Source organism: Pholcus phalangioides, unplaced genomic scaffold (genome assembly GCF_987345545.1).
Source record: "Pholcus phalangioides strain wild (caught in Gottingen) unplaced genomic scaffold, Ppha-v1.0 ptg000003l_1, whole genome shotgun sequence".
NCBI lineage: Eukaryota > Metazoa > Arthropoda > Arachnida > Araneae > Pholcidae > Pholcus > Pholcus phalangioides.
Window position 1 is genome coordinate 38095871 of NW_028301596.1, and position 24455 is coordinate 38120325.

The 24455-nt window shown below is 36.2% G+C and overlaps 2 protein-coding genes across 2 annotated transcripts; one reads left to right on the forward strand and one right to left on the reverse strand.

Annotated features, from left to right (window-relative positions):
- Positions 1-804: 804 nt before the first annotated feature.
- mIF3 (mitochondrial translation initiation factor 3) lies at positions 805-6348 on the reverse strand. The gene is made up of 3 exons (XM_089253046.1): positions 6102-6348; positions 4484-4730; positions 805-1026 (listed from the first exon to the last, which is right to left on the reverse strand). Exons 1-3 carry the CDS (start codon positions 6320-6322, stop codon positions 859-861), a joined length of 636 nt encoding a protein of 211 aa, XP_089109172.1. The 5' UTR covers positions 6323-6348; the 3' UTR covers positions 805-858.
- A 263-nt stretch (positions 6349-6611) lies between these two features.
- LOC149088504 (cardiolipin-specific deacylase, mitochondrial) lies at positions 6612-22046 on the forward strand. The gene is made up of 12 exons (XM_089247902.1): positions 6612-6697; positions 7216-7346; positions 9299-9383; positions 9509-9609; positions 12405-12486; positions 14151-14235; positions 14389-14416; positions 15556-15694; positions 16650-16739; positions 18548-18655; positions 18821-19329; positions 21815-22046. The coding sequence occupies exons 2-12, from the start codon at positions 7252-7254 to the stop codon at positions 21918-21920; spliced, it is 1428 nt and encodes a 475-aa protein (XP_089104028.1). The 5' UTR covers positions 6612-6697; positions 7216-7251; the 3' UTR covers positions 21921-22046.
- Positions 22047-24455: the final 2409 nt, after the last annotated feature.

Consider the following 24455-nt stretch of genomic DNA (forward strand, 5'->3'; position numbering starts at 1 on the left):
GTTATAATGTCTGTCGTAAAAAATGTCGTCCCTGTAATCATGCCACCTCGTTGCCTTATGCCGGCCCTGAGCAAATCCGGGTTTTTCTTCTAAGCGACGTCTATAATTGTTAAAAAGAAGCAGGATAGGGAACAGCGATTGATTATAACGATATTGACGTCCCGCTCCGCTCAAAGATGGCGGATGAGTCAGCCTGGGGTTCCAAGGCTGACTAAAGTTTCCTAAGACCACTCCTCTCTGGGAGCATTACACCACTTGGAGTAACAAAAACAGATTTTTTTCTGTTCTAGAGGACGATGAATCCACACTTTTCTACGCATCTTGATCGCCTCCAGTTGATGATCAGCCTAATAACTATGTCACCAACTAGAAATTTCCTAGAGCAACATTCCCAAACCTGAGGTCCATGACGGCGAAAGGAGCGTCCGCAAGCAGACTATATAAATAACATAATTTGAATGGAAAATTGTTAATTTTTAACATAATATTAGTAATATCCTTATGGGTTCAAATAAAAAATTAGACATGAATAAAACTCAGGGTAACCATATTTTTGCATTGAGAAAAATACCAAATATCGCTAATTGTAGCCAACATTTGTGCATGCCGGAAAGTGTCTAGTGAATGTATATGCATTGTGCTAACATATTTTATGAGGTCAGAGTCATTCATGATTCGTATTTAAGAAGTGTTGCTTACTTATTGCAGTATTTTTACCCATGATCATCATTGTACAGTCATGCACAGTTTCTGCATAAATAAATAGTAACGATTACACCACTAAATTTCGTGAAAAAAAAGCTGTCAATTTGTAAAAATAATTATTTATTATAAACACTATTTTTTTTTAAAAACAGTCTAGGCTTCGGTTTTGTCTTCTGATGCAGAATCATCTTTAGAAACTTTAGAATTGGCAATTTCTTTGGGTGGAAGAATTATGAATTTCAGCGCGTCTTCTTTTTGCCTCACGTCTATAAGCCTGCATTCATCTTTCAATTCGGCTTGAATTTTCTTCAGAATGTTTCTCTGAAATGAAAAAAAAAATAATAATACGTATAGTCATTACAAAGAATGCACATAACTAAATTAAAAATTCAGCACATGCTATTGGATGTTGTCTCCTAACGAAACTCATAATGCTGCATTGTTGCACTTTGAAGTAACATTAATATCAATTTTTAAGCCTGCAGACATTTTTTTTTTTTACTTTCTAATCTACTTTTGCAACCGCACACATGTCTCATGAACATTTATCTGAGAAACTTACAACAGAAGATACTAAATTCAATAATATTTCCATGTTTAGAGTTGTGCAATGTGCCTAGTGCTGCTATCTAAATTTGATAGTAGAAGAAAGAAAGGACCATATAGAGCCAGGCACCTTAAACCCCAGAGCAAAATGATGTATTTTTCTCCTTCCTAGCCATGGCCGTAGTGTGCCTTCTCGGGACAGACTTTTCTAGGGCGCCCCTCCCGGATGTGTTATTATTATGCAAAATACCGTAGATATATATTTTTGTGGGGGCCCCATCAAGCTCGGGGGCAACAGTTGCCCCAGCCTAGTTACGGCAATCCACACTGGTAAAAGGCTCACATCCCGGAAGGGACAGAGTCTGAATTGTGTCAGACCAGACACGACCCGGGCTCTGTCCTTTCCAGGATGTAAGCCTAGTTACAGCTCTGTTCCTAGCTTTATTCCCTCTTTTCTTAGGCCGGTATTACACTATAAAAGTTCTTTTGTTAAACTCGACAAATGCAAATGCATGTGCCTTTTTGGGCCAGATTTTTTCTAGGGGCCCTCCGGATGTGCTATTATTATGCAAAATAGGTGTATATTTTTTTGGGGGCCCCCCCCCATTAAGCTCGGGAGGGGAGGGGCAATGGTTGCTCCAGCCTACTTACAGTCCTGTTCCTAGCTCCATTCCCTCTTCCCTCCTTAGGCTGGTATTACACTATAAAAGTTCTTTTGTTAAACTCGACAAATGCAACCAATGAGCATATCTGTTGCATTTGTCAAGTTTTATATAAAAGAACTTTTATATATCTTTTATAGTGTAATATGAGCCTTACACACACACATACTTCTTATATTCACACCTTCTACCCTTCATAACCCTTTATTAGCACTTCCTAAATCTGGTAATAGAGTCTACTTCAGTACCACCAATGAAATCATCTATTCAGCTTAGCTTCCTAGCTGGAAGTACTCCGCCTACCAATTTCCATACCTTCAAAAAAATTGCAGTGCTAAATCTCATTACCATGAGTCCTCAGAGATTTTGCTCAGGTGGGCTCCATATGTTGAGTTGGCCCTGTATGAAGCTGGGGTTCATAACCAGGAGTTTGCAGAACCATTTAAAGTCTTTGCAGAAATTCCAGGAGAAATGGGGGGGGGGGGTTACCCATGAAATGAAATTTGATGGGGAAAAAATTGACTCCTTCTTATATTATTGCATACCAAATATACAAATACAAATACAAATACAACGCCACAACAGGCAAATTGCCCAACGAGGTGGCTGACTTAAGAACATCATGGATCCCCGAGCCCTACCTACTACTGCTACACCACACATGCACCCCCCCCCCCCGTGGAACCCCCAACAAATCGGTACATGCAGGAATGTGCGTGTACGTGTAGTGAAACCTGACATGAAGTTTTTTGTTTGTTTCTCTGTAATGCTTGTTATGTGTAGTGCTGCCATCTGCCACCAGTTTTTCTAACTATGAGTGAAGTGTTATGATTGAATGATTTATCGTTGTAGGACTGTTGCTCTCTGTGGCGAGACTTTTTAACGGGGAGATCGGCTCGCATTTGCGCCTTGAAGTTGGGAACCACAGAAAACCAACTACAGCCGACCACCACTGTGGGGTTCGAACCCGGATCCTCGCATCGCGAGTCCGTAGCTACTGAATATTTATTCAGTAAAAGTGTCTCTGTCCTTCTCTTACTGGCAAAGAGGAGGTGGTGGCTATTTTTGCACTGATTCCTACCATCCGTTCACTAAAAAAAGGTATTAAAGGTACAGGTAGATACAAAATCATGGTGAAAGGTAGTATCCCACACGTACCTCAGCTTGAAGAACCTGTATCCACTTATGCAGGGCAGTAACTAGAACTTTTGTGGCAGGGAATGTGGGGGGAGCCATGATTTTTACATCCCCCCCCCCCACTGTGAAATCCTCCCATATGGTCAAAGGCGGAGTCAACTGATCTAATGTATATTTGTATATATCAATTGATATCATCATCGTGTCGCCCCCCCCCCCAGACTTTCAAGTTTACCTCTGTCTATGAATTCTAGCCTTGGCTTATGGTGTAAGACAAGTGCTTTTTAAGCTTTTGTGGTTCACAGAACCTTTGCACAGACCCTTGCAGTAATAAAATTTGGCAGCATATTCAGTTCATAGTAATATAGAAGCAATGTAGTGATCTCATCCAAGATTGCCGACCTCCTGAAAACTCTCCAAGAACCCCTAGTTAAGAACCACAGCTATACAAGGTGACCATGAGACCAATTTTTACAGGAATGTTTTTAAATACACATCAATTTAGTTTCAAGAATGAAATTAATGCCTCAAGTTTTTCTAGGAGAGAAGCATACTATTGCACATTCCAAGGAATCGCCCCTTCATATGCCAAACAGAAAAATTTCAAATTCACCTACAGAAATAAAGAACTACTCTCAGAAATGGTGAGAGAGAAATGTTTCGTTTTATAAGTAAATTCATATTGTACAGAAACATGTTTCTCTTCATACACTTCCAGGTACACAGAGGCATATTTACAGTTCTACTGCCTGTGGACTACACAAATTTTGCCGCCCTTCTCTCATTATAGAATAATTTTCTTGACCCTTATTCCTCGAATTTGCTGCCCAGTGCTATAACCAGCTTGCCCCCCCCCCCACCTGTAAATATGCCTGTGTCTTTAAGTCCCTTTTTTAGTCATTCACGTGCTTATATACTTTTTAAGTCACTCACCTGCTTGCATACTCTTTTGGTCACTCACAAGCTTACGTACCCCTTTGGTCATTCACAGGCTTGCATACTCTATCAGTAATTCACAAATTCACATGCTTGCATACTGTTTGTGCCACTTCCATGCTCACACACTCTCTAGGCTACTCTTTTAGTCAATCACATGCTTGCACCACTCGTTTCGCCATTTACATGCTTGTGCGAGCAATAGGTCACTCTTTTGCTCACTCATTTTTGTTTTCTAACATGCTTGTAAACTCTCCAGGTCATTCACTGAGCTAGTCTCTTGCTTTCTAGGCAGAGGCGAATTCGTAGTTAGGCCTATAAAATATTGTAGCCCTTCTCCTATTATGTACCAGTTTTTTTAGCCACTCATTCCTAAAATTTTCTGCCCTGTCTGAACTTGTCACCTGCTAAGCACCCTTCAAATATACCACTAAATGTACATTCAAACAAATGAGAAATATAATTAACTTAAATAGTAATTATTATTAATAACAAACCCGTTGAGTCTCTGTGTCGCCACTGCTACCGATAGCGATATGAACATCACATTTCTTGCTTATCCATTTCTTGATTGTCTTCAACTTCACAGTCAAATCGTGATCAGAGATTCTGGTATTCAACGGCAACTTTTTCACGGACTTTTCAGACGATGACTTTGGTTCTTGCTTGAAAATATCAGAGCTGGTGAATAACTTGAATGTTGGATGGTTTTTACCAAATCTTGGGTCATCCACTTGCTTCAAGCTAAATTAAATATACACACATTGAAAAAAAATCTATTCAGAATTTAAATACATGAACGAACAAACATACAGCACTTTTGCTGTAATCAAACATAAAACAATTCCATGCTTTTGGGAATCACCGGGAGCAAGGGTGCATTCACGGTCTTGCCGCTTGTGAGCTACACAAATTTTGCAGCCCTTCTTCCATTCTAGTCTAATTTTCTTGGCTACTCTTTCTTCAAATTAGCCACCCTGCCCTATAACCTGCTTGCGTCCCCCTCCTGTAAGTACACCTGTCTCTCTAAGTCGCTCATGCTCATTCCAAGTTATTCTTTTGATCGTTCACGCGCTTACACACTGTTTTGGTCACACATATGCTTGCACATTGTTTTGATCACTCGTATACTTGCACACTGTTTTGGTCAATCACATACTTGCATACTGTTTTGGTCAATCACATACTTGCACACGTTCTAGGTCATTCCTTTCATTCCTGACTGACATGGTTCCTTTCTTTATGGGTCATTCTTATCATTGCTCACTGGCATGCTTCTTTGCATTATGGGTTACTCTTTTCGTTGCTCACTGACATTGTTCTGTGCTTCATGGACCACTCTTTTTGTTGCTCACTGATATGGCTTCTTGCTTTATAGGCAACTATTTTTATCATTTACATGCTTAGACATGCTCTTGGTCATTCACATGCTTGTACACACTCCAAGTCACTCACTAATGGTTAATGTAATAAGGTTACCATCACATGAAAATGGCTAACTATATGGTTACCGTGGTTGTCTTACAGATATGAGGATTGCTATAATTTACATTATTGCTAGTACTAGTTTTGGCAGTTTATCTTTCTAGCACAGATAATATAAAAGTACCCGAAAATCATAGTACAGCGAAACCTCTCTTTTCGAACACCAAAGGGACAAAAGAAAATTTGTTCGTAACAAAAAAATGACAGTTAATCAGGGATTTGAAAAGCATACTTTTATTATACACTGGGAATTTATTATGTTGGCCGTAAACGAGAGGTGACCGCATAGGCGTGGGCCTCCCCCCCCCCCCCCGTATCTCCGCCCATGGGTGACCGCATCTGAAGAGTATCCGTTATAAGAGGGGTTTTGCTATAATAATAAAAAAAAATCAAATAAGTGCCTTTATAATAAATACTAATGACAGGGCCGTCTCAAGAAGAGTATCATGGGCCCCCGGGCCAATTGATTTTTCTGAGGCCCTACCAAACAAATTCTCGAAAATTTCAACCAGATCTCATGTTTGTGAGGCCCCTCTTCACTTGAGGTGCCCGGGTGGGCCCATGCCTGAAGACGGCACTGACTAATGACGCAAATTTAATGAATTTATCTCAGATGTATTTGACACTTACGAAAGGTTGAGCTTCTTGGCTAAATTATCCGCATCTGTTTTTGATTTCAAACCTAAAATTTTGTTATTCACGTCCACCAAGTTCACGAGCACAACAGTTTCTTTGACTTTCCTTTTGTCATTCTTGGATTTCTTTTTCACCGAATCGATTTCGTTGAAGTGTCTCAACAAGCACCGCCTCGGGTAACCCAAAGCCTTTAACGTTATTACAGCTCTTAGCATCCCTTCGTTTGTTGGTAAACAAACAAACCATTCGACTTGACTTGACTGCATCATTCGACTTTTACAGCAAATTCCCCGAGAAAACAAATGAGAATTTTTTTTCAAAAGGTATTGAAAAAAAATTGAAAATTTAAACATCAGCTATGTTAAAATTGCCATTATTCATTCAGTTTTTTTAAAATTTTATTAATCTATTTTTTCCTCTTAATTTATTTTTTCCTCCCTAATTAAGAAAGAAGACCACGCCCCTTTCTCCCATGTTGCTTAACTGAGCCCATGATCAGATGTTGTTTACATTGATGACCTGATAAGCTATTAATAATATCATTATCCATCAATATCCCATCCATGTGCTGTTCACGTTACCACAACCCGGTGAAGGTTCTACAGCTAATTATAGTTTAATTTTGTTCTGAATATTATCATTGATGGTTTAGTTATAGACATTATAGATTAATTATTCTTATAATACTTGAAGTATGTTTTCTATAAGTAGTGATTCGTATCCAGGGCCGCAACTGGCAGCTGGGCAAGCATGTACTTTGGCGCCCCTCATAATGAGGAAAGAGAGGTTAGAAGGTGAAATTTGCGCCTCCTTTGATTCGGCGCCCGGGGCACCAGACCCGCCCGATCCCCCCCTAGTTGCGGCCCTGTTTACATCCTCATTTAAAATAGTGAATAATTACAAAATGAGGGTATAAATTGTAAGTTGAAATAATCATTAATGATTATAGTTATTGATTAAGGTTCCATAAGAATCACTGATTATGAAATTTAGTCCTATGTTTTCTGTGAGGAAAACATAGATCATTTTTCACATTAGATCCTGTGTTTTCTGTGTATCATCAGCAAGGATTTGATTGATTTTCTCTGATCTCTTTTATCGTTATTAGGCTGTATAAAATTAGGTGATTTGAGATCATCTCGTTATGCCATCACTTAGCAAACTAGACACGGTGTACAGAAGCTTGATCCACACTACGTTTTTCAATAAAGGTTGGGGTAAACCAGAGAATTTGAAGAGGTAATTTTTGTTATTTCGTGTTCACTGTTCCTTAAATTACATCATTGTTTCTCTTTGTCATTGTCAGAGTTCTAAGAGGTTGGTTGGAAAAAAAATAAGTAATTTGACCCCTTTTTCCCCTTGGAACAGCTGTAATCACAGCCGACTCAACACAAAGCTTGAGATCACGTCGCTCTATCTGTTCGACCAAGGAAATATATTCTCTTCGCATATGGATATATTCTCTATGTTCATCCTCAGCAAGTCAAACGGAATGTGAACAAACACATTGAGTTGGCCTTGTCTGAGGATTAGACTGATAAAGCCACATGATCTCTTCATTGGCCTTGAATTAAGTCAGCCATAATATTATCCCTTTTTTGGCAATGTGCTGGTGACTTTTTTTTTCTTTACCGAGAAAAATGTTCGAAAGCATGGGAAATTTGCTAAAAGTGGAACAGAGTCGTGATTTCGGTCATCTTTCTTGCCAAAGGAAAAAAAAGCCAACACATTGCCGCCAAAAAGGAGTTAATACTGTAGCCGTAAAAATGAATGACAAAAACGATAACAAAACAACATTCTTAGACCAAATAAGGGATCAAGATTAAAAATATATAACATTTTAGATTAAGTAAGAGATTGTGATTAAAAATATATCGTCCTTAGACCAGATACCTGATTCAAAATAATAATAACTAGGACTCTTTCTCTCTCCCTTTTAAATAATACTATGAATGGTCAGGACCAAAAAAAAATCCCCTAAGTTCGGTCAAAAACTGTCTCTGGACCAATAAAAACACTGTTGTTGGATCAAAACAAAAACAACTAGTATGCAAAAAATTAAAAATATCAATGTAAAACCCGAGACAAATAAATCTTAAACGAGATATTTCAACAAAGTTGCTGAATGCAACATACTGGAAAAAACGGTAGGTAGGGTATACTTAGAAGATGCGAAAGGTAATGCAAATTAAGGCAAAAATTTTGAATCAATGAAAATTTTTAGCTCTGAATAAAATCTTAAATAGATGAAATAAATAAGTTAAAAACGAATGATAATTAGCACTTAATGACCCGAAACTAATGAAAATTTGGAATTGATAGTTTGATTGTTTTTGTCGCACCACTGTCATTTTCTGCACATGAGGGATGGTTAGACTGGGACCTGCAATTTATTGCAGAATCTGAATGGCAGCCTTTTTTTAATACTCATTAAGAGGTTGGTATGCTAACCTCTTGATGGGGATTCCCTGCATTAGCAATATTTTTCTGTGGCCACGTTGCCGTTTCTGTTGTACCCCTGTGTCAGGAAAGTTTCTGACAAGGACGAACCCGGTATCAAACTCACAACACTTTTTATGTAGCTTGGGGTGACCTCCATTGGATGGCGCCTTCACTTCCCACCAAACTCCATCGGTAGGAGATTGTTGTATGGCGATATTACCAAAGTTGGTGTGCGACAAAGTAGTAGAATCAAATCACTTGAAGATTATAGATCTTGTTTACTACAAAAAATATATATATATTTGACTGCTACCGTAAGTGCGGAATTCCCCCTTTTCTAAACCACAGGCCCTGGTGTAGCAGCATCTGTCTCAGGACATCTTTAAGGGAGCTGCCCTAATGTTTCTCATAACAACTATCCTACATATTTCCCTTTTGATGTAATGACTATTTGATATAACATCAATTTTTTCGATGCAACAATGGTGGAGGGATCATCTGTATAGGCCAAATATCAATGAAAACACTGCCAAAACCGATTGGCTCTGAGGTATTTTCTGTGCAGTTATGTCAAAATCAGTAAGTCATTATAGAAGTCTATTCTATCACATTTCATTACATGCATGTCGTAAAGCATATCTTTAAATAAGTTCATATTTTTGCAAAATTGCTTCATGAGCCGGATAAATTCCTCAAATTGGCAGGAGTTGGTGCACTCGATCTAACGCAATATTCATTTTGTTTTGTAGGCTCTTTGCTTTCCGAAAAGTAATTTCGAATAGAGAGACATGCCAGCATCTGGTTTCTCCTGATCATCCTATTATAATTGACAAGGCAAGTAACATATCTTAATCTACATTTTCACAGATTTCTTGTTAAAAAAATGTTTCTTCATGTAATAATGCATCTTGTAAAAATTTTAATCTTGTTTCATTATAATTGTATCCGTATTTTGATAGGTTGAAAGTCATCCTCACTATGAAATATTTGATGGCCATTTTATGAGTCCCTTTGTAGATCATTTACCAGAGGTTGTTCCAGAAGAATGCCAAACTGCACGGTAAGCAAATATTCAATTGATTACACAGGTCTGTGATGAAAAAATACTTTCTCAAAAATAATTAGCATTTCTTGCAGTTTTTGTATGCTAATTACTGGAAAGATAATTGAAAAATTTCCATCGTATCTAGTTGTGGAGATAAAGTGAAAATTAAATTTCTGTGGCAATACATAAGCAGCATACAAATCGCATTAAAACTGTGTGCTGTGATCCATAGGCGGCGATAGACTTGGAAGTCTGGGGGGCATGGTCATTATTGCTGGGGGGGGGAACACGATGATGATGATGTCAATTCATATATACATATGTACATTAGATCAGTCGACTTCACCTTTGATGCTGGGGGGGGGGGGGGGAATGCTCTCTTCTTTTTGAGGGTTTACAGAAAATTCACCCCCAAAAATGTATGGCAACAATTCACAGTCATGCAATTCACCACTAGGAAAATTCACCGATTGAAAATCTCCACTGGAAAAATTCACTGACAACAGTTCGACATGAGTGAGTGAGCAAGCGAGCGAGTCAGTAAATGATACAGTAGTTAGTGAGTGAGTGACAGATGGTTAGTGTTAATAAGTGAGTGGCGCAGTGAGCAAAAAAGCAATAGAGTAAGTGACCTAGTGAGTGAATTGGCAACTTAGTGAGTGAGTGTCATGGTGAGTGACCCAGTGGAAGACCGAGTGATTTAGTGAGTGACAAAATGAGTAACCTAGTCAGTAAGTGAATAACTTGGTGATTGAGCACATGTAACAGAGTGAGCCACCTGGTGAGTTAGTGAGCAACATTTTGAGTGAGTGACCTAGGGAGTAAGTAAGCAACCTAGTGAGTGAGTGATATAATGAGTTCCTAGTAAGGCAGTGACGGGGGAGCAACCCAGTGAGTAGTGAATGATAGAATGAGCTAGAATTGAATGAATGATAGAATTGACTAAGTGACCTGGTGAGCGAGAGTGAGCTAGCTTTAGTGATAGGCCAGTTTTGCTCATTCATTTTTTTTCAATCATTTGCTCACTCACTCTTTGATTTGTGTACTCGATCATTTATTCACTTGCTCACTTAATCATTCATTCATTCATGTTGAACCGATGTCTGCGAATTTTCCATTTGGTGAATTGTTGGTTGGTGAATTTTCCTGATGCGTTTTTTTTTTTTAGTTAAAGTGAAAATTGAATTTCAATGACAATACAAATTATATTGAAATTTGTGCTTTAGGAATAAATACAGGGTGATCTGTTAATGAATAGACAAACTCAGAGGGTTTTTAGTTGGCATCAAGAGGAACAAAAATTGCAACGGAACATGGTGTCGCAAACCATGTCACGAGGGTGAAAATTGCAAAAAATGCATGCAGGCTCCGAGTCCAGAGGAGACGAAAGGTGGATGTCGGTTGATTACTTGAATGCGTTCGTGGGTTTTGCAATCAGCATCGCGAAACGCATGCACTGGGATAGGATCACGCGCTACAGACAACATAAATTAGTGCTATTGTGGAGTAGTTACACGTGTAGCAGTTAGTTGTCTGTTTCGATGAGTGTCATGATGGCTGACTACACGAACGAGGAATATGCTGATATGCATCTGATTTACGGTCGAGCAGATGGCCAGCTGCAGTGCAGCAAGGCATGTGGTTCATGCATGATGATGTCCCTGCACATTTTTTCCGTGCGTAATCACCTCGATGTTACATACCCAAGGAGGTGGATTATGCATAGAATGCATTGCTTGGCCTCCACGTTCGCCGGATCTCAATCCATGTGAATTTTTCCTATGGGGTCACCTTAAATCATTCGTTTATACAATGCCTGTGGACACACCGGAGGATCTCATAGTTCAGATTGTCGTCGCTGCGGCAGACATCAAAAACATAACTGGTATCTTCGCTTGTGTCTGGGAATCGTTTTTACGTCATTGTTGACTGTGCAATGATGTCAGTGGCTGCCACTTCCAGCAACACTTGTAATAATTAATCAAATAAATCTTTTTGTAGTTATTGTTGTGCTTTTTGTCATTCCATCGGGACGTCGAAACCTGCATGCATTTTTCGCTATCTTCACCCTCTCAACGTGGTTTGCGACACCATGTTCCATTGCAATTTTTGTCTCTTGTGTTTATTTTTGCTCTTGATGTCTACTAACAACCCTCTGAGTTTGTCAGTCCATTAACAGAAAACCTCTAAAGTAAATAATTGCCAAAGATATTTCATTGTTTTAGGATCTAAATACAGCTAAGATATGAATGTGAAGTATGTATTCATGAGGTGGTAAAATAAAAATGCCAAAATATTTGGATTTGAGTTATTTCCCCCGAAATATTATATGGTTTTGTAAAAAAACATTACGTGATGGGAAAAAAAAATTGATCACCTTTTCTAAATCAGCACTGAAAATAACATAAAAATCAGTTATCAAAACGGGAAAAATATTTTTTTGTAGACCGGTGTTATTAATCCCAAATTAGTCAATGTTGTCATATTAAAAATCGTGGTAGTTGTAAATTTTTGGTTCTACATCTAACTTGATTTAACTGAAATTGTGAGTTAAGCTTCTATGTTCTCCCGAATCATACACCAACTTTTAATCTCAAACACCAAACTTCTGCTTATATCAGTGCATATTAGAATCTGTGCTACCATCAAGAAATAATATGCATTTTCACAGCTGCTGAATAAAGTGAATGTTAGATTTGAGGTTGCGTTGAATTTGAGTAAACATGGTAAGTTTTATTTTGTTTTGAATGTGAAGAATCTGTGATTAGCAAAATAATAAAAAGTTCCCCCCCCCCCTTCCTCTTTTATAGATTTCAGATGATCCTGCCAAAAGTGTGGCCTTGCGAACCTCTTCGACCAGTGTGCCTACATCTAGCTGGAACAGGCGACCATGTTAGTCTCATTATTATTTAATTTCTCATCACTAAAAATTGATTATAAAGTATATAAAATGAGCTATGGATTGCTTTATCCAAATAAAATATGCATCACCCAGATTTGTTATAAAAAATTGGTTTTATAATTATTTATTCATAAAATTTGAGACAGATACATCTAATTTTTTTGTTTCTATGAAATTTTGCTACTGGCAAAATTATAGCAAAAACTATTTTTGCTTGGGCAGTTTTTACCATGGTTTTTTCCACTCCTGCAAGAACTTACCAACCCCCGAAAATTATGTTAACCATCATTATTATGCTGACAATATTCATACCACTAACTACTTTTACTATTGCTACCACTTAACCGCACATGGCACCCAGGGCTATAAAGGGCTATTTCATGTTGCACTGTAGCATGACCACCAAGATTACACATACAGGGTGCATAGGTAACAAGGTGTATGACTCATTGACAAACCGTTGGTCCTAGATGCATACTTCCAATTAGAAAAAGTATTCAGGTAATATGTAGTTCATTCATGTTGTAAGAGGTTGAATAGTTATTAAAATTAAAAAAATTAACTTTTTTATATAGTCCCCGTGTGCCTGAAAACCCAATTAGAAAGTTGCTCTCCTGATGCCAAAAAAAAAAAATTCATGTTTTCAAACCCAATATACACAGAGATATTCAAATTCTAAAAACAGCGTTAAATGCAGGTAAAACAGTTTTTCCACATTTAAAGCTGTTTTCCCAACTTTCCACTGGTTTTAGAATTTGAATATCTCAGTGAATATTGCACTTAGAAACATGTAATTTTTTTTTTGTTGACATCAGGAGAGTCAGGGCAACAACTTTCCAATTGTGTTTTTGAGGACAGAGTGTCCATACAAAAAGTTATTTTTTTCATTTTAATAACTATACGACCACTTGAAACATGAATGACATATCAGAGTACTACCCATTGTTTGGAAACTTCTTTCTATTGGAAGTATGCTTGTAGGATCAACGGTTCACCAGTAAAATGCCACCCCCCCCCCCTCATTTGCTATGCACTTTATATATAGGAGGTCATGACTGGAGTCGGTTCAAGCTGACATTATGCGCGCAACATCAATGCTCAAGTTGAACCGAGTGTGCCACTTTGCTACCCTGTTAATTGCAATAGATTGCAATCTCTGTACAGCCCATTTTACTGAATTATTTCCGAAAGTAGCTTTTCAATTATTGTTATTAGTAGCTGTATATTTATTGGCTTGCCTTGTTCAAACGTTTAACATAAGGAATTGTTGCATCAAAAACTAAGAGTTATGGAGGCTTGCTGCAGTTAAACTGATGCAGCAATTATCAAATATAATTTTTGGTGTGAAAAATATGATCTTACAGAAATTAGACATAGTCATAATCATAGCTTTCAAATATTTATCAATTAAGTTAATGGCATTTCAACTGTTCAGAATTGCTATTGAGCATAAATCAAACACTTTTTGACAAATATTAATTTGTAAACTTCAATAAAACAATAGTTAAATTCCAGATTTCATCTGATAAAGTATGGTGAACATGTTAATGCATCATTTCAAACATTTTTTTTTTTCGCACTGCCCATGCCTTGTGCTCATCTACAATTGTATAAATGTGGTGTTCATAGATATTTCTGTGTTTCATTTTCATAGTTTTACTGGAGAAGAAGAGTGCTTATGGCCAGACCACTGCTGAAAGAAGCTGGAATCGGCTCCATTCTGTTGGAAAACCCTTTCTATATCCTTTCAGATGTTTTGTATAATGCATTCATAGGTTAAGTCTAGTGGAATCCGAAATATCAGTAGCACGTAATTTTAACTTTTTTTTGTTTTGGTTATCATTTATAATAGTATTTTATAATTCATTAGAGACTTCTTTAACATTTGTTACATGGCTCAAGGAAACCAAAAACTCAAAAGTAAGTTTTCAAATGAAACTCATTTACTATAATGTTCCTTTAAAACAAGCATCTTCAACCCATTGCTCGCGAGCACCACAAATATCTTCCTGAAGTGCCCAGAGCTTGATGTTTGTGTCTGATTTCATGCTCACAAGCACCCGATCAACGTTCAAATTAAGCACCATTGATTCATTCCAATAAAACACCATTCAAGGATTTAAATAATCTTGATTTCATGCATTCATAAGCTAAACTTGCTGTAAGGGTACTCTTCTTTTGGTAATGATACAGACAGTGCTCGTGACTGAGAAAAGGTTGAAGGCTTTTGCTTTTAAAGGACAATTTTTTTTCCTGCTGCAACATTCATATCTTTTACACAGCATATAAACATGTAAATGGATCATGTATATGACTGATGCCATGAGCAAAATTTAGAATAGTAAACAATACAGAAATGTGTGATAAGGTAGTCAGTTGTGAGAAAACTTTATTGAAACTAGTATAATAGATCAATTTTACATGTTAAATAAAATGATATCGCAACAGATGCTCGAAGTTAACCCTTAGTGGTCCAGAGGCTTTTTTGATACTTCATTGGCACAGTTTGTACTTTGTAGCGCTCCCTCTGTCAATAAAGAAAGCCTCTGAATTTTTCCATTGCTTTTTTTTCAATAGTTTTACCCAGAAGCCAAATTCACAGTGACCTTCCTTTAATTGTTGGGGCCATCATAAAAATGAAGTATCATTTTTTTGAGTTTGTCAATTGTCATTGATTCATTTGTCAAGTCTACTTTCACATAGGACCACAAAAGATTAACTCTTACCAACAGAGATGCATAGTGGTACAACATATATTTGGAGTCTTCCGTCGCACCTTCCATTTGCGCACGTTTCTGTGTGAATATGGTCTATCTATATGTTCTCTACTATCCCTCAAAGTTTGTAGGTGTAATTTTGCGACATATCAGGTGGTAGTATTTTCAGTCGTTCACTTTGTCATTCCTTAAAATTTTATTGATTATTTTTGTGCATAATTTTGAGGCAGGTATGTTCTCTCATTCAAGATATAATTCCATTTTAGATGCAACCAAAATTAGTTTTTAGGATGTACATTTTCACCACTGCAATCTATTTGATAAATGATTAAATTTTTTTAGACGATCCAGTTTGCATAATGTGTCTGATATTTTTGTGATGGGAGGCTGCCTTATCCTTGAGTCTCTTGTACTGTTCCATTGGTGTGAAAAACAAGGTTTCGGACCGTTAGGAATTTCTGGAATATCTATGGGTGGACATGTAAGTAACCTTTATAATTTCTAGATAGTAATAATAGCTAGGATTTCTTTGACTGTATATTTTTAAGCATTTTGCATATTTCACTACTTTTACACAGTACAGCATTTTTTCATGATTTTCAGTAATTTTAGTGTAATTTTGACAATTTTAAGAATTTAAGGCATATTTTCATATTTTTTGGAGCATTATTTCGTCTATTTCAAGCATAACAATAGAGATTTTTTCTCCAAGCTCTCTCTTCCCCTAACTTCATTTCCCGCAATCAGCGATTTTAGCAATAATCAGCAATTTTACTTACCTTTAACATTGCTTTTGGCAGTGACTGGCGATTTTTTGGCAATACTAGCAATGATAAGCAGTTTTATTTGCGAACCTTTGGCATCATTTTTGACAATAATTGGCACTTTTCTGTAATTTGCTCGAGGAAATATGATCAGCCTATTTATAAAAGCATATTTTATGGTATATTTTTAGTTTTTTTTGTGCATAAATATATTTTTTATGGAGCATATTTTGTCAGTTTTTAGGTCATAAAAATCGTAGCCCTAGTAATATAAATAATAAATCCTGCATTTCAATCTTACATGCCCATTTGAGTTTGTTCTATTTTATTTATTTTTTGATAAACAGCAGTGATTTGTATTGTTAGCAATCTATTATTGAAACTAATTCATATGTGATTCATCATTTAGCTAACAAGTGGGGAATTCCAAAGTGACTACTCATATCTAGGGATTTAATAATGATAATGTTTGAATATATCTAAACTTTTAAAAAGATTGAACTCTTGATTCTGTTTATAATATTATGTTCTGCTATAATGATTTTTACTTATTTCAGAATTTATTGTGCATTGTGTGTGTGTGTGTAGAATTACGATTGTGTTTTTCTGATGTTCAAATATCACATGTTAAATTGAATTTTTTTTTTCTATCTTGAATCTTAATCTTAATAGATGGCTTCTCTTGCTGGCAGTAATTGGCACAAACCTTTATCAATTATCCCATGTTTATCATGGAGTACAGCTTCTCACGTGTTCACGAAGGTTAGACAATTTTTTTTCCCCTCAAAACCTAGAAAGCATCAATTTTGTGCTCAGATGGTAAAAAGTCACTTTTCCCAAAAAATTAAGTTGTTCGCATTCTGGAGTCTCCATGAAAATTTGGATGGTGGTTGTTTCACTTTATGAGAAAACAATGGAGGCAGATTGTAGTGAGTCAAAAAACCTCAGTATCATATTTTGGCAGAATATTGTTTACAAATTTGCCATCATGAAATTTTTAGAAAGTGACAATATTTTGCAATCTGAGCATAGAATTATTCTATATGCAGTCATGAGATCTCTTTAGCTTTGTTTAAAACTAATTATTTTTTTTTGTTTAAATAATAGTTACTTCACAAAAGGATTCATAACTTACTTTGTTCACTGATGCCTGACAGTAAATTGGTATTGAGTTGTTGTATGCATTCAACTCTACAATCTGCCCTCCAACATTTTTTTTCAATTGTGGGGACACATTTGCATATAGTGACAAAAAAAATCTATGTACAAAATAGTGAATTTTCTTCTGCACCGCCAAAACTCTTCATACACAGAAGCATTTCTAGCCACACAAATATCTGTGCACATGCACAGCTTGGAGAGAACACTGTTCATCTCTTTTTTTTCTGTCAATAACTTTAAGGCTGGACACACACAGATTAAACTAGACTACTTTCGACAAGCTTAGTCATTAGTGTTCATGTTCATTTGTACGGTGCAATGCACACCAGTTAATCATACAAATTGAAACATTGGTGTCATACAAATCAACATGAAAAACAAAGACTAGGCTTGTCTAAATGTGTCTTGTCTAACCGGTGTGTGCCCAGCCAAATTAGGAAAACAAATTCTTCATATAACTTGATTATTTTTTTCCTTCTTACCTTTTTTGCTCTAACAGCATTGGTATTTTGACAACACACCTCAGAAGATTCCATTTTCGATGACACTCTATGGACAGCAACTGAAACACATTCAGCTATAACTGCAAAAGGTTGCATGGCACTTTCCCTGTTAACTTTTAAACATATAAATTTCCATTGCTCTTGAATAATACTTTTGGTTTAACGAGAAATAGAAGTTAGTACTTTACTTAATCTTACTGAAAAGAACAAACAGTACAGTGCTGCTACTTCTTCATCACCGACGGACTCTCATCCCAAGAACCCGTCGCCACAGTGGTGGTCAGCTGAAGTTGGTTTTCTGTGGTTCCCAACTTCAAAGAGCGAATGCGAGCCGATCTGTCTGTTAAAAAGTCTCACCACAGAGAGCAACAGGCATACAATGGTAAAATATTCAATCATTACATTTCACTCATAGTTAGAAAAATTGATGGCAGGTAGCAGCTCTACACACAACATGCATTACATAGAAACAAAGTTTACATTAGGTTCACAACATGTACCAATTCATTCAAAGTTCCCTAGAGGAATGTGGCCAAGGTGGATGTGTGGTTTAGTAAATTCGTGATCGCCTCAGCAAAAAATTGAGTTGCTGTTAGCTCTGTCTATGTGTCATTTAAACAACTCATATCGTTTTTTTCTCAATATAACAGAACACATACATGTACAGACACAAACATATACATAGAAACATATAAACATTAAAAAAAAACATACACTTTGTGACCTCAAGGAACCCAAAGATTCTTCCAGCAGGTCTACTGGGTTAGAATTTTGAAGTTACAGCTTGAATCATATTTTTTAGCTTTATCTCAGAAATTCAGGAACTGAAATAATATTTACCTCAAAAGTTGGTCAATATAGAGAATTTCAGGATAGTTTTTATGATTATTTATCCACATATTTCAGGGTGTGCTGAGTGAAGCTGTAGCCTGGCCACTTCTTCAAAATCAGTATTCGACTGACCACGTGTACCAGGAGGAAATTAGACGCATGGTCCACTCTCTAGATCAAGAGGTAATTTTTTGTCTGATCATTTTCAACAATACATTTTTTAAAGTTCTTGATTAATGCAAGCTTTTAAAATTATCATACAGTAATTTTACTTCTTGAAAAGCAAGATGACAAATACTGTGGACTTGATAGCAAGAAAACTTTTACAAATTTCATTTCTATTTCCAGAGCGATGCCTTTCATGCAGGTGTTCATTTTTCACGCACATATCCTACCAGTCTAGAACACATGAACAGGCTAGCAGCCGAGGAGAGAACCACCACCATGGATGATGTTTCACAGTCTTTAACAAATTCATCAACAATATCTGATCACATACAAGCTTCTGGTCATCTAGAGAAACGACCTAAAGCTATCACACCCGGTAAAAATATTTCTAGAGATGTTAGCTCAGTGTCTGGAAGCAATCCTTCACTTTCTCCAAAAGCTCTAGCAAAAGATCGTTTGAGGGTCGAGGCTTTGGATTTCATGAGGGGCATGATGGATGAATGTACTCACCTTGGCAATTTCTCAACACCTGTCGATCCATCCTTGTCAATTGTAGTGACCGCTAAGCATGATGCGTATGTTCCCATCGAAGGCATCAAATCGATAGCAGAACTTTGGCCAGGTTGTGAAATCAGATATATTGACTCAGGACACATTGCAGCATTCTTGTTCAACCAAGGAGTTTTCAGGTAAGAGCTGTCCCTCACTCTACACTAGAAGGACCATGCCGTCATTTTGGCTGTTTTTGATCTTATCACTCAATTTTTCCCAATGAACCAAGAACAATCATTATAATGTTGAAATTTCATGACTTTTCCTAAGAATGCTTAAATATTACGCTGTCCAACTGTGATAAATTTAAAAGAAAAATTTGCCAAGATATATTTAGTCATACCTAGAAAGACCATCACCAGTCAATTTGACTGGTAACATTCTAGGCATTTTCATGGCAAAACAAATTTTTAGTTGAATTGTGGCATCAAATTTCTACTAATGTAGATATGCCCACTTCGGCTAATTGAAAGCATCCTTAATGATCAACTAATTACAAAATTGAAATATATATTCTCAAAATGAGAAACAATTTCTGAAACCATCAAGTTTTACGACAAAATGAAGTATAGTGTTGATCAGATGGCTGGAAAGAATTCCAAAACCCATATCCTCCATTTGCAAGTGAGCATTTTCCACAACATTCAATGTAGTCTCAAGAAATGCTTGGTTAATTTGTGGAAAAAAATTAAAGTGGGAAAGTTAATTTTGTTCTTGTTGAAATCAGCTAAACAGCTTAAACACCTTCATTTGTTCAGGAGTCAGAATTTTTCTAACAACAACAACAAGCACTACTGGCAGGGAAAAAAGCAACAATGTCAGATGCCACTATGTAATAACAAAACAAGCTATGAGAGTTTTCAATGCCTAAAAAATCTGTATGCATAAAATGTGTTTCTAATGCAGGGCTCCCACTTGTCTTGGGTTTCATACTTTCTAGGTTTTATCCTACTTTTCCACCAAATCTTGTCAACAAAATTTGTATAACTTTCTCAAATTAAAAAAAAAAACATATCGAAATATTGCCAAATATAATACAAATGTAGGACATTTCATTTAATGACTAACCTCTGTAGTGTTTTTGTTCTTGCTCCTTTCAATAAAATAAATTTTTTCCTCCCTAATGCAAGTCCGCCAAAAGTGGAAACCTTGTTTTAGTGAAGAGAGGAAAAGATTATTCTAGTTATAGATTATTTTTTTTACATGCTTGCACAAACAGGTTTTTAGTTATTTGATAACAAAGACAATGTGGTATATGGAGATTAGGGGCCGTCTATGTTGAATGTTAGTCATTACAGTAGGTAGAGATTTTTGTCTGAGAAACAAATATTTGATATCTTATTTGTTTCTCGTATTAAAACAAGACTCGTTTTTCTTTAAATGTGGAAGATTTTTAAACTTCTTACATTAGAGATCTGGTTTTATAGCGTTATTGGTAAAACTGTTGCATTGGAGCCATGGGTGATCAAACACCCCTGGTATTTTTGGCATGCATCTTAGCACACCAGAATTTATTAAAAAATTAGAATTTTTTAACTTGAAGCTCAAACCAAGCACCATGGGTATGATCTTCCTAGACGCTCCTGGAATTGAATCCTCTCCACTGAAACTGAGCATTTAGATCCTATCATCATGCATGAATATGCAATGTTGAATGAAACATATATCAAACAAAAAATACTAAATGAGAAATTGATTCTCAAGTTCAGCGTTTCTCAACATTTTTTGACTCACTGAGTCCTTTTCAGTAAAAGATTTCTATGACATAGCCCTATTTTTTATTTATTCACCAAATTTACTGATTTATTTTTATTATTAAAAATATTTATAATAATTTTTTTAATTTACTGTTTTTTTCCCATTTGAGTGGCCACGGAGCCCCAAGGGAGAGCACTGGTTTGGAACCACTACTTTGAATGTAAAAAGTTAAAACTTATACAGAATAAAGAGATTAGTGTGCTCGATCGGCTTGTGTGGTGCTGTGATCTAGTGTTGATGAAGAAGGTTCAAAGTAATCCGTAAAAACAAATTTTCATTTTATTTATCATTCATTTTCAGTGTTTGAAAAAAGAATTTTTAGGTGTGCCCAGTCTCGGCACACTGAGTCGGAAAGGGTTAAAGAGATCTACCAGAGCAGACATCAGAAACACTCACATATTTTGAATACTTCCTGAGAAATAAGCTTTTAAACAATTTCATCAAGCAACTTTTTTTTGGGAATGCACCCAGTATCGTCAGATGATTTGGAAAACCTATTCTCATCAAAAAGAATCATTAAAAATCATTTAAACACTGTCAAAAAGTAGATACAGTATGTGTGTTTCTGGAACGTTAAAAATAAAATTTGATTATAAAATGTATTTGAAAAACTCTGGTAATATATCCTATTGCTTATCTACACTCATACCTACATTAAAAAAAAATGAAAATTGAGATTTCATAATGAAAATCCACATCTGGTCGTTTCGACTGGTATCAGTCCTTCTAGGCAGAACAAAATGTTGGTCCTTCTAGTGCTCAATGGATAATTATTCTTGATTGATCAGCATAATGTGTGAAACAAAATATTGGGGGTTTATTGCACCGGAAAATAATTTTTTCAAAATGTTCTTTTATCCCCAGGAAAGCCATAATAGATGCTTTCAATAGGACAGCTCAAAAATACCACAGCGGTAGTATAAGCAGTGAAGGGAAAAAAGCTGCTGTTGAATGCGATGCTAATTCTTGATGATGCTTCGTTTCAAAAGTTTCTGGTCGAGGAATGAATGCCATAGATAATGTTCACAGCTTAATGTCACGAACACAAATACTCAAAAAGCTATTTCTGTTATTGTTTTGGGATAGAAATGATTGAATCAAATGGATTATTGCAGGTGATTTTAATTATTTAAGTCTTTGTGATGTTTTTTTTTTCATAAATCCTGAATCAGAAAAATTGTGGTACAAGTTATATATGATTTATAGAAGCAGCTTGATTTCATTTGGTCGAATGAGATGTGCATCAAGACACATCAATTTTGTACCCATGTTTTGGAAAGACCAAAGTATATGTTGCATGTACCAATCATAGTTAATTATTGTATTTGCGGGTTATTGGACACACCTCTCTTTTATGTACACTGAATCAAATTCCTTGCACTAGCTTATAAAACAAATCTTGTTTCTCAGACCTATTACTAAACCACTCTGGACAAGGAGCCTGGTGCAAGAAAAATCACGAAACTGCTTCACTGCCATAGCTGCCAAGTCTCCTAAATTTCTACTTGATCTCCCGAAAAACTCACTGAATTCTCACCATAATTACAAGAAATCATTATTTTTTTTATGGAAAAATTGTTCCTATAAAGAATTTACCTGGAAAAGTCTGTTGACTGTTTCCCCTACTTCAAAAGCAATGACATCACATAGAGCCCTAAAGCAGAATGTTTTGCATTGTTCTGTAATGTGCCCTTGGCTGACTGGAAATATTCTGTGGTAAGAATTCTCTCAATAATGTTTTCCATATTTTTTTAAAAATTCTTCCAGATTGTTCAGCAGTAGCACTGATTGTTCTGTGATGTATGGTGCAAATTTTTGCATGTTTTGCTTTGGGGATATGCGGGATGTTAGTTATCACCATTGTGCTAAATCGCTTAAAAAAGCCTCATTTCTATGACGAAAAGGTGGAATTCACCAAAAAGCCTAGGACGATTTGGCCACTCAACAGTCAAATCAGCAGTACAACTCCCATAGCAAAATGTTTTGCATTATTCTACAATAAGCCCTCAGATGACTAAAAATAATCTGTGGTAAAAATTCTCATCATTTTGTTTTCTACACAGAGGAATTCTTTTCTGAAAATTCTCTGAGATTGTGCTGCGACATACATCATAGTTTTTTTCACATATTCCGCTTCCTGGGAAATAGTGTGTGCATGTGTGTTTTGTGACCATCTCTCCTGTTTTCAGGCATGACAGAGAGTAAGGTTCATAATTATATAAGTGATGAAAACCCAGGTGCATCTGGTTTTCCATGTTCAGCTTCAGCCACGATGGTGATTTTCATTTGAGTGTTGTTGAGAGCATTGTTACTGATAGGTAATTTAACTCACTGTTGGCAATGACTGGTATGATATCTCGTCTTTTCTATGACTGGCCAACATGTGAGTTATGCTCTCAATTTTTTTAGCCAATATGCGGTTTTGGTCAATTTATCTTTATTCTTCCCATTTAGATCTTTTTTTGCCCCTGAATTTCTAATATACATATATAGAATGTCTGAGAAAGATCTTTATTATTCTAGACATTAATATAAAAAAACAAAAGTTGAAATAAAATGCAGTTTGCGAGAAAAGAATGAAGAAATCGAACAGTTTTTTTTTCATAGCAATTGCCTGAGGTAGACTGTGCTAGTTTCTCGGCAGCTGTAATAAGAAACAAAAATGTAGACTGCATGGGAGAAAGCGCAGTGTGTAGGTAGGTAACAAAATCAGCGAAAACCATGCCAAGAAAGTTTTGTCTGATGTGTCATAGAAATCCACCAAACATGCCTTTAATTTTTACATGAATGCATAGAAGTTTAAAGACACAAGAAATGTTGAATATGTAAATTTCTTGATTTCTACCCAAGTATCTTTTTTTAAACATTTGCAGTTTAACGGTGAGTATTACTGATTGTATATTGATACTGTTTTAAAGGATTATTACTGATTGTATCAGTAATACTCCTTTAAAACGAAAATATCAGAAACAGATGTTTGATAAACAATGTCTTTAACATAACCCCACAAAAAGAAATCCAGTGGAGTGTTGGCCCATCACTGAGGTCAAGGTATTGGTCTTCCATCATTAAATCCATCATGTAATTCACGCACAGTATGTGTCCAATGAGGTGGAGCAAGCTCCTGCTGACAAAAAAAAAAAGAACAAAACCGTTTGGCTGTACATGCTGCAATTGTAGAATAACATACAACTCAAGAATATCCTGATACACATCACCATTGATTGTTTCCTCCACAAAGAAGAATGGACCAATGACAGTGTCGTGTAAAAGACCACACCAAAAATAAAGTTTGAGGCTGTCTCGTTCATGTTTTCCACTGAAATTCGTCTCTGATTTGCTCAGCGATTTCTTCAGATGTCGATGGAGAGCCATAATTTTTTACATACTCATCATTTCCTGTCTTAAAACTTCTGCATCCGTGCATAAATTGAAGGCATACTTGGTGGATTTCTTTGGTATAAAGTGAAAGTTCTTTGGCAAGTGAAAGTTTTTTTATGTATGG

Coding starts and splice junctions, on each gene's coding strand:
- mIF3 (XM_089253046.1), bottom strand. CDS start 6,322: ATGCTAAGAGCTGTAATAACGTTAAAGGCTTTGGGTTACCCGAGGCGG. Junction 4,731..6,101: donor GCCAAGAAGCTCAACCTTTC/GTAAGTGTCAAA, acceptor TATTTAATTTAG/CTTGAAGCAAGTGGATGACC. Junction 1,027..4,483: donor GCGACACAGAGACTCAACGG/GTTTGTTATTAA, acceptor TTTTCATTTCAG/AGAAACATTCTGAAGAAAAT.
- LOC149088504 (XM_089247902.1), top strand. CDS start 7,252: ATGCCATCACTTAGCAAACTAGACACGGTGTACAGAAGCTTGATCCAC. Junction 14,417..15,555: donor AGGAAACCAAAAACTCAAAA/GTAAGTTTTCAA, acceptor AAATTTTTTTAG/ACGATCCAGTTTGCATAATG. Junction 16,740..18,547: donor CTTCTCACGTGTTCACGAAG/GTTAGACAATTT, acceptor CACATATTTCAG/GGTGTGCTGAGTGAAGCTGT.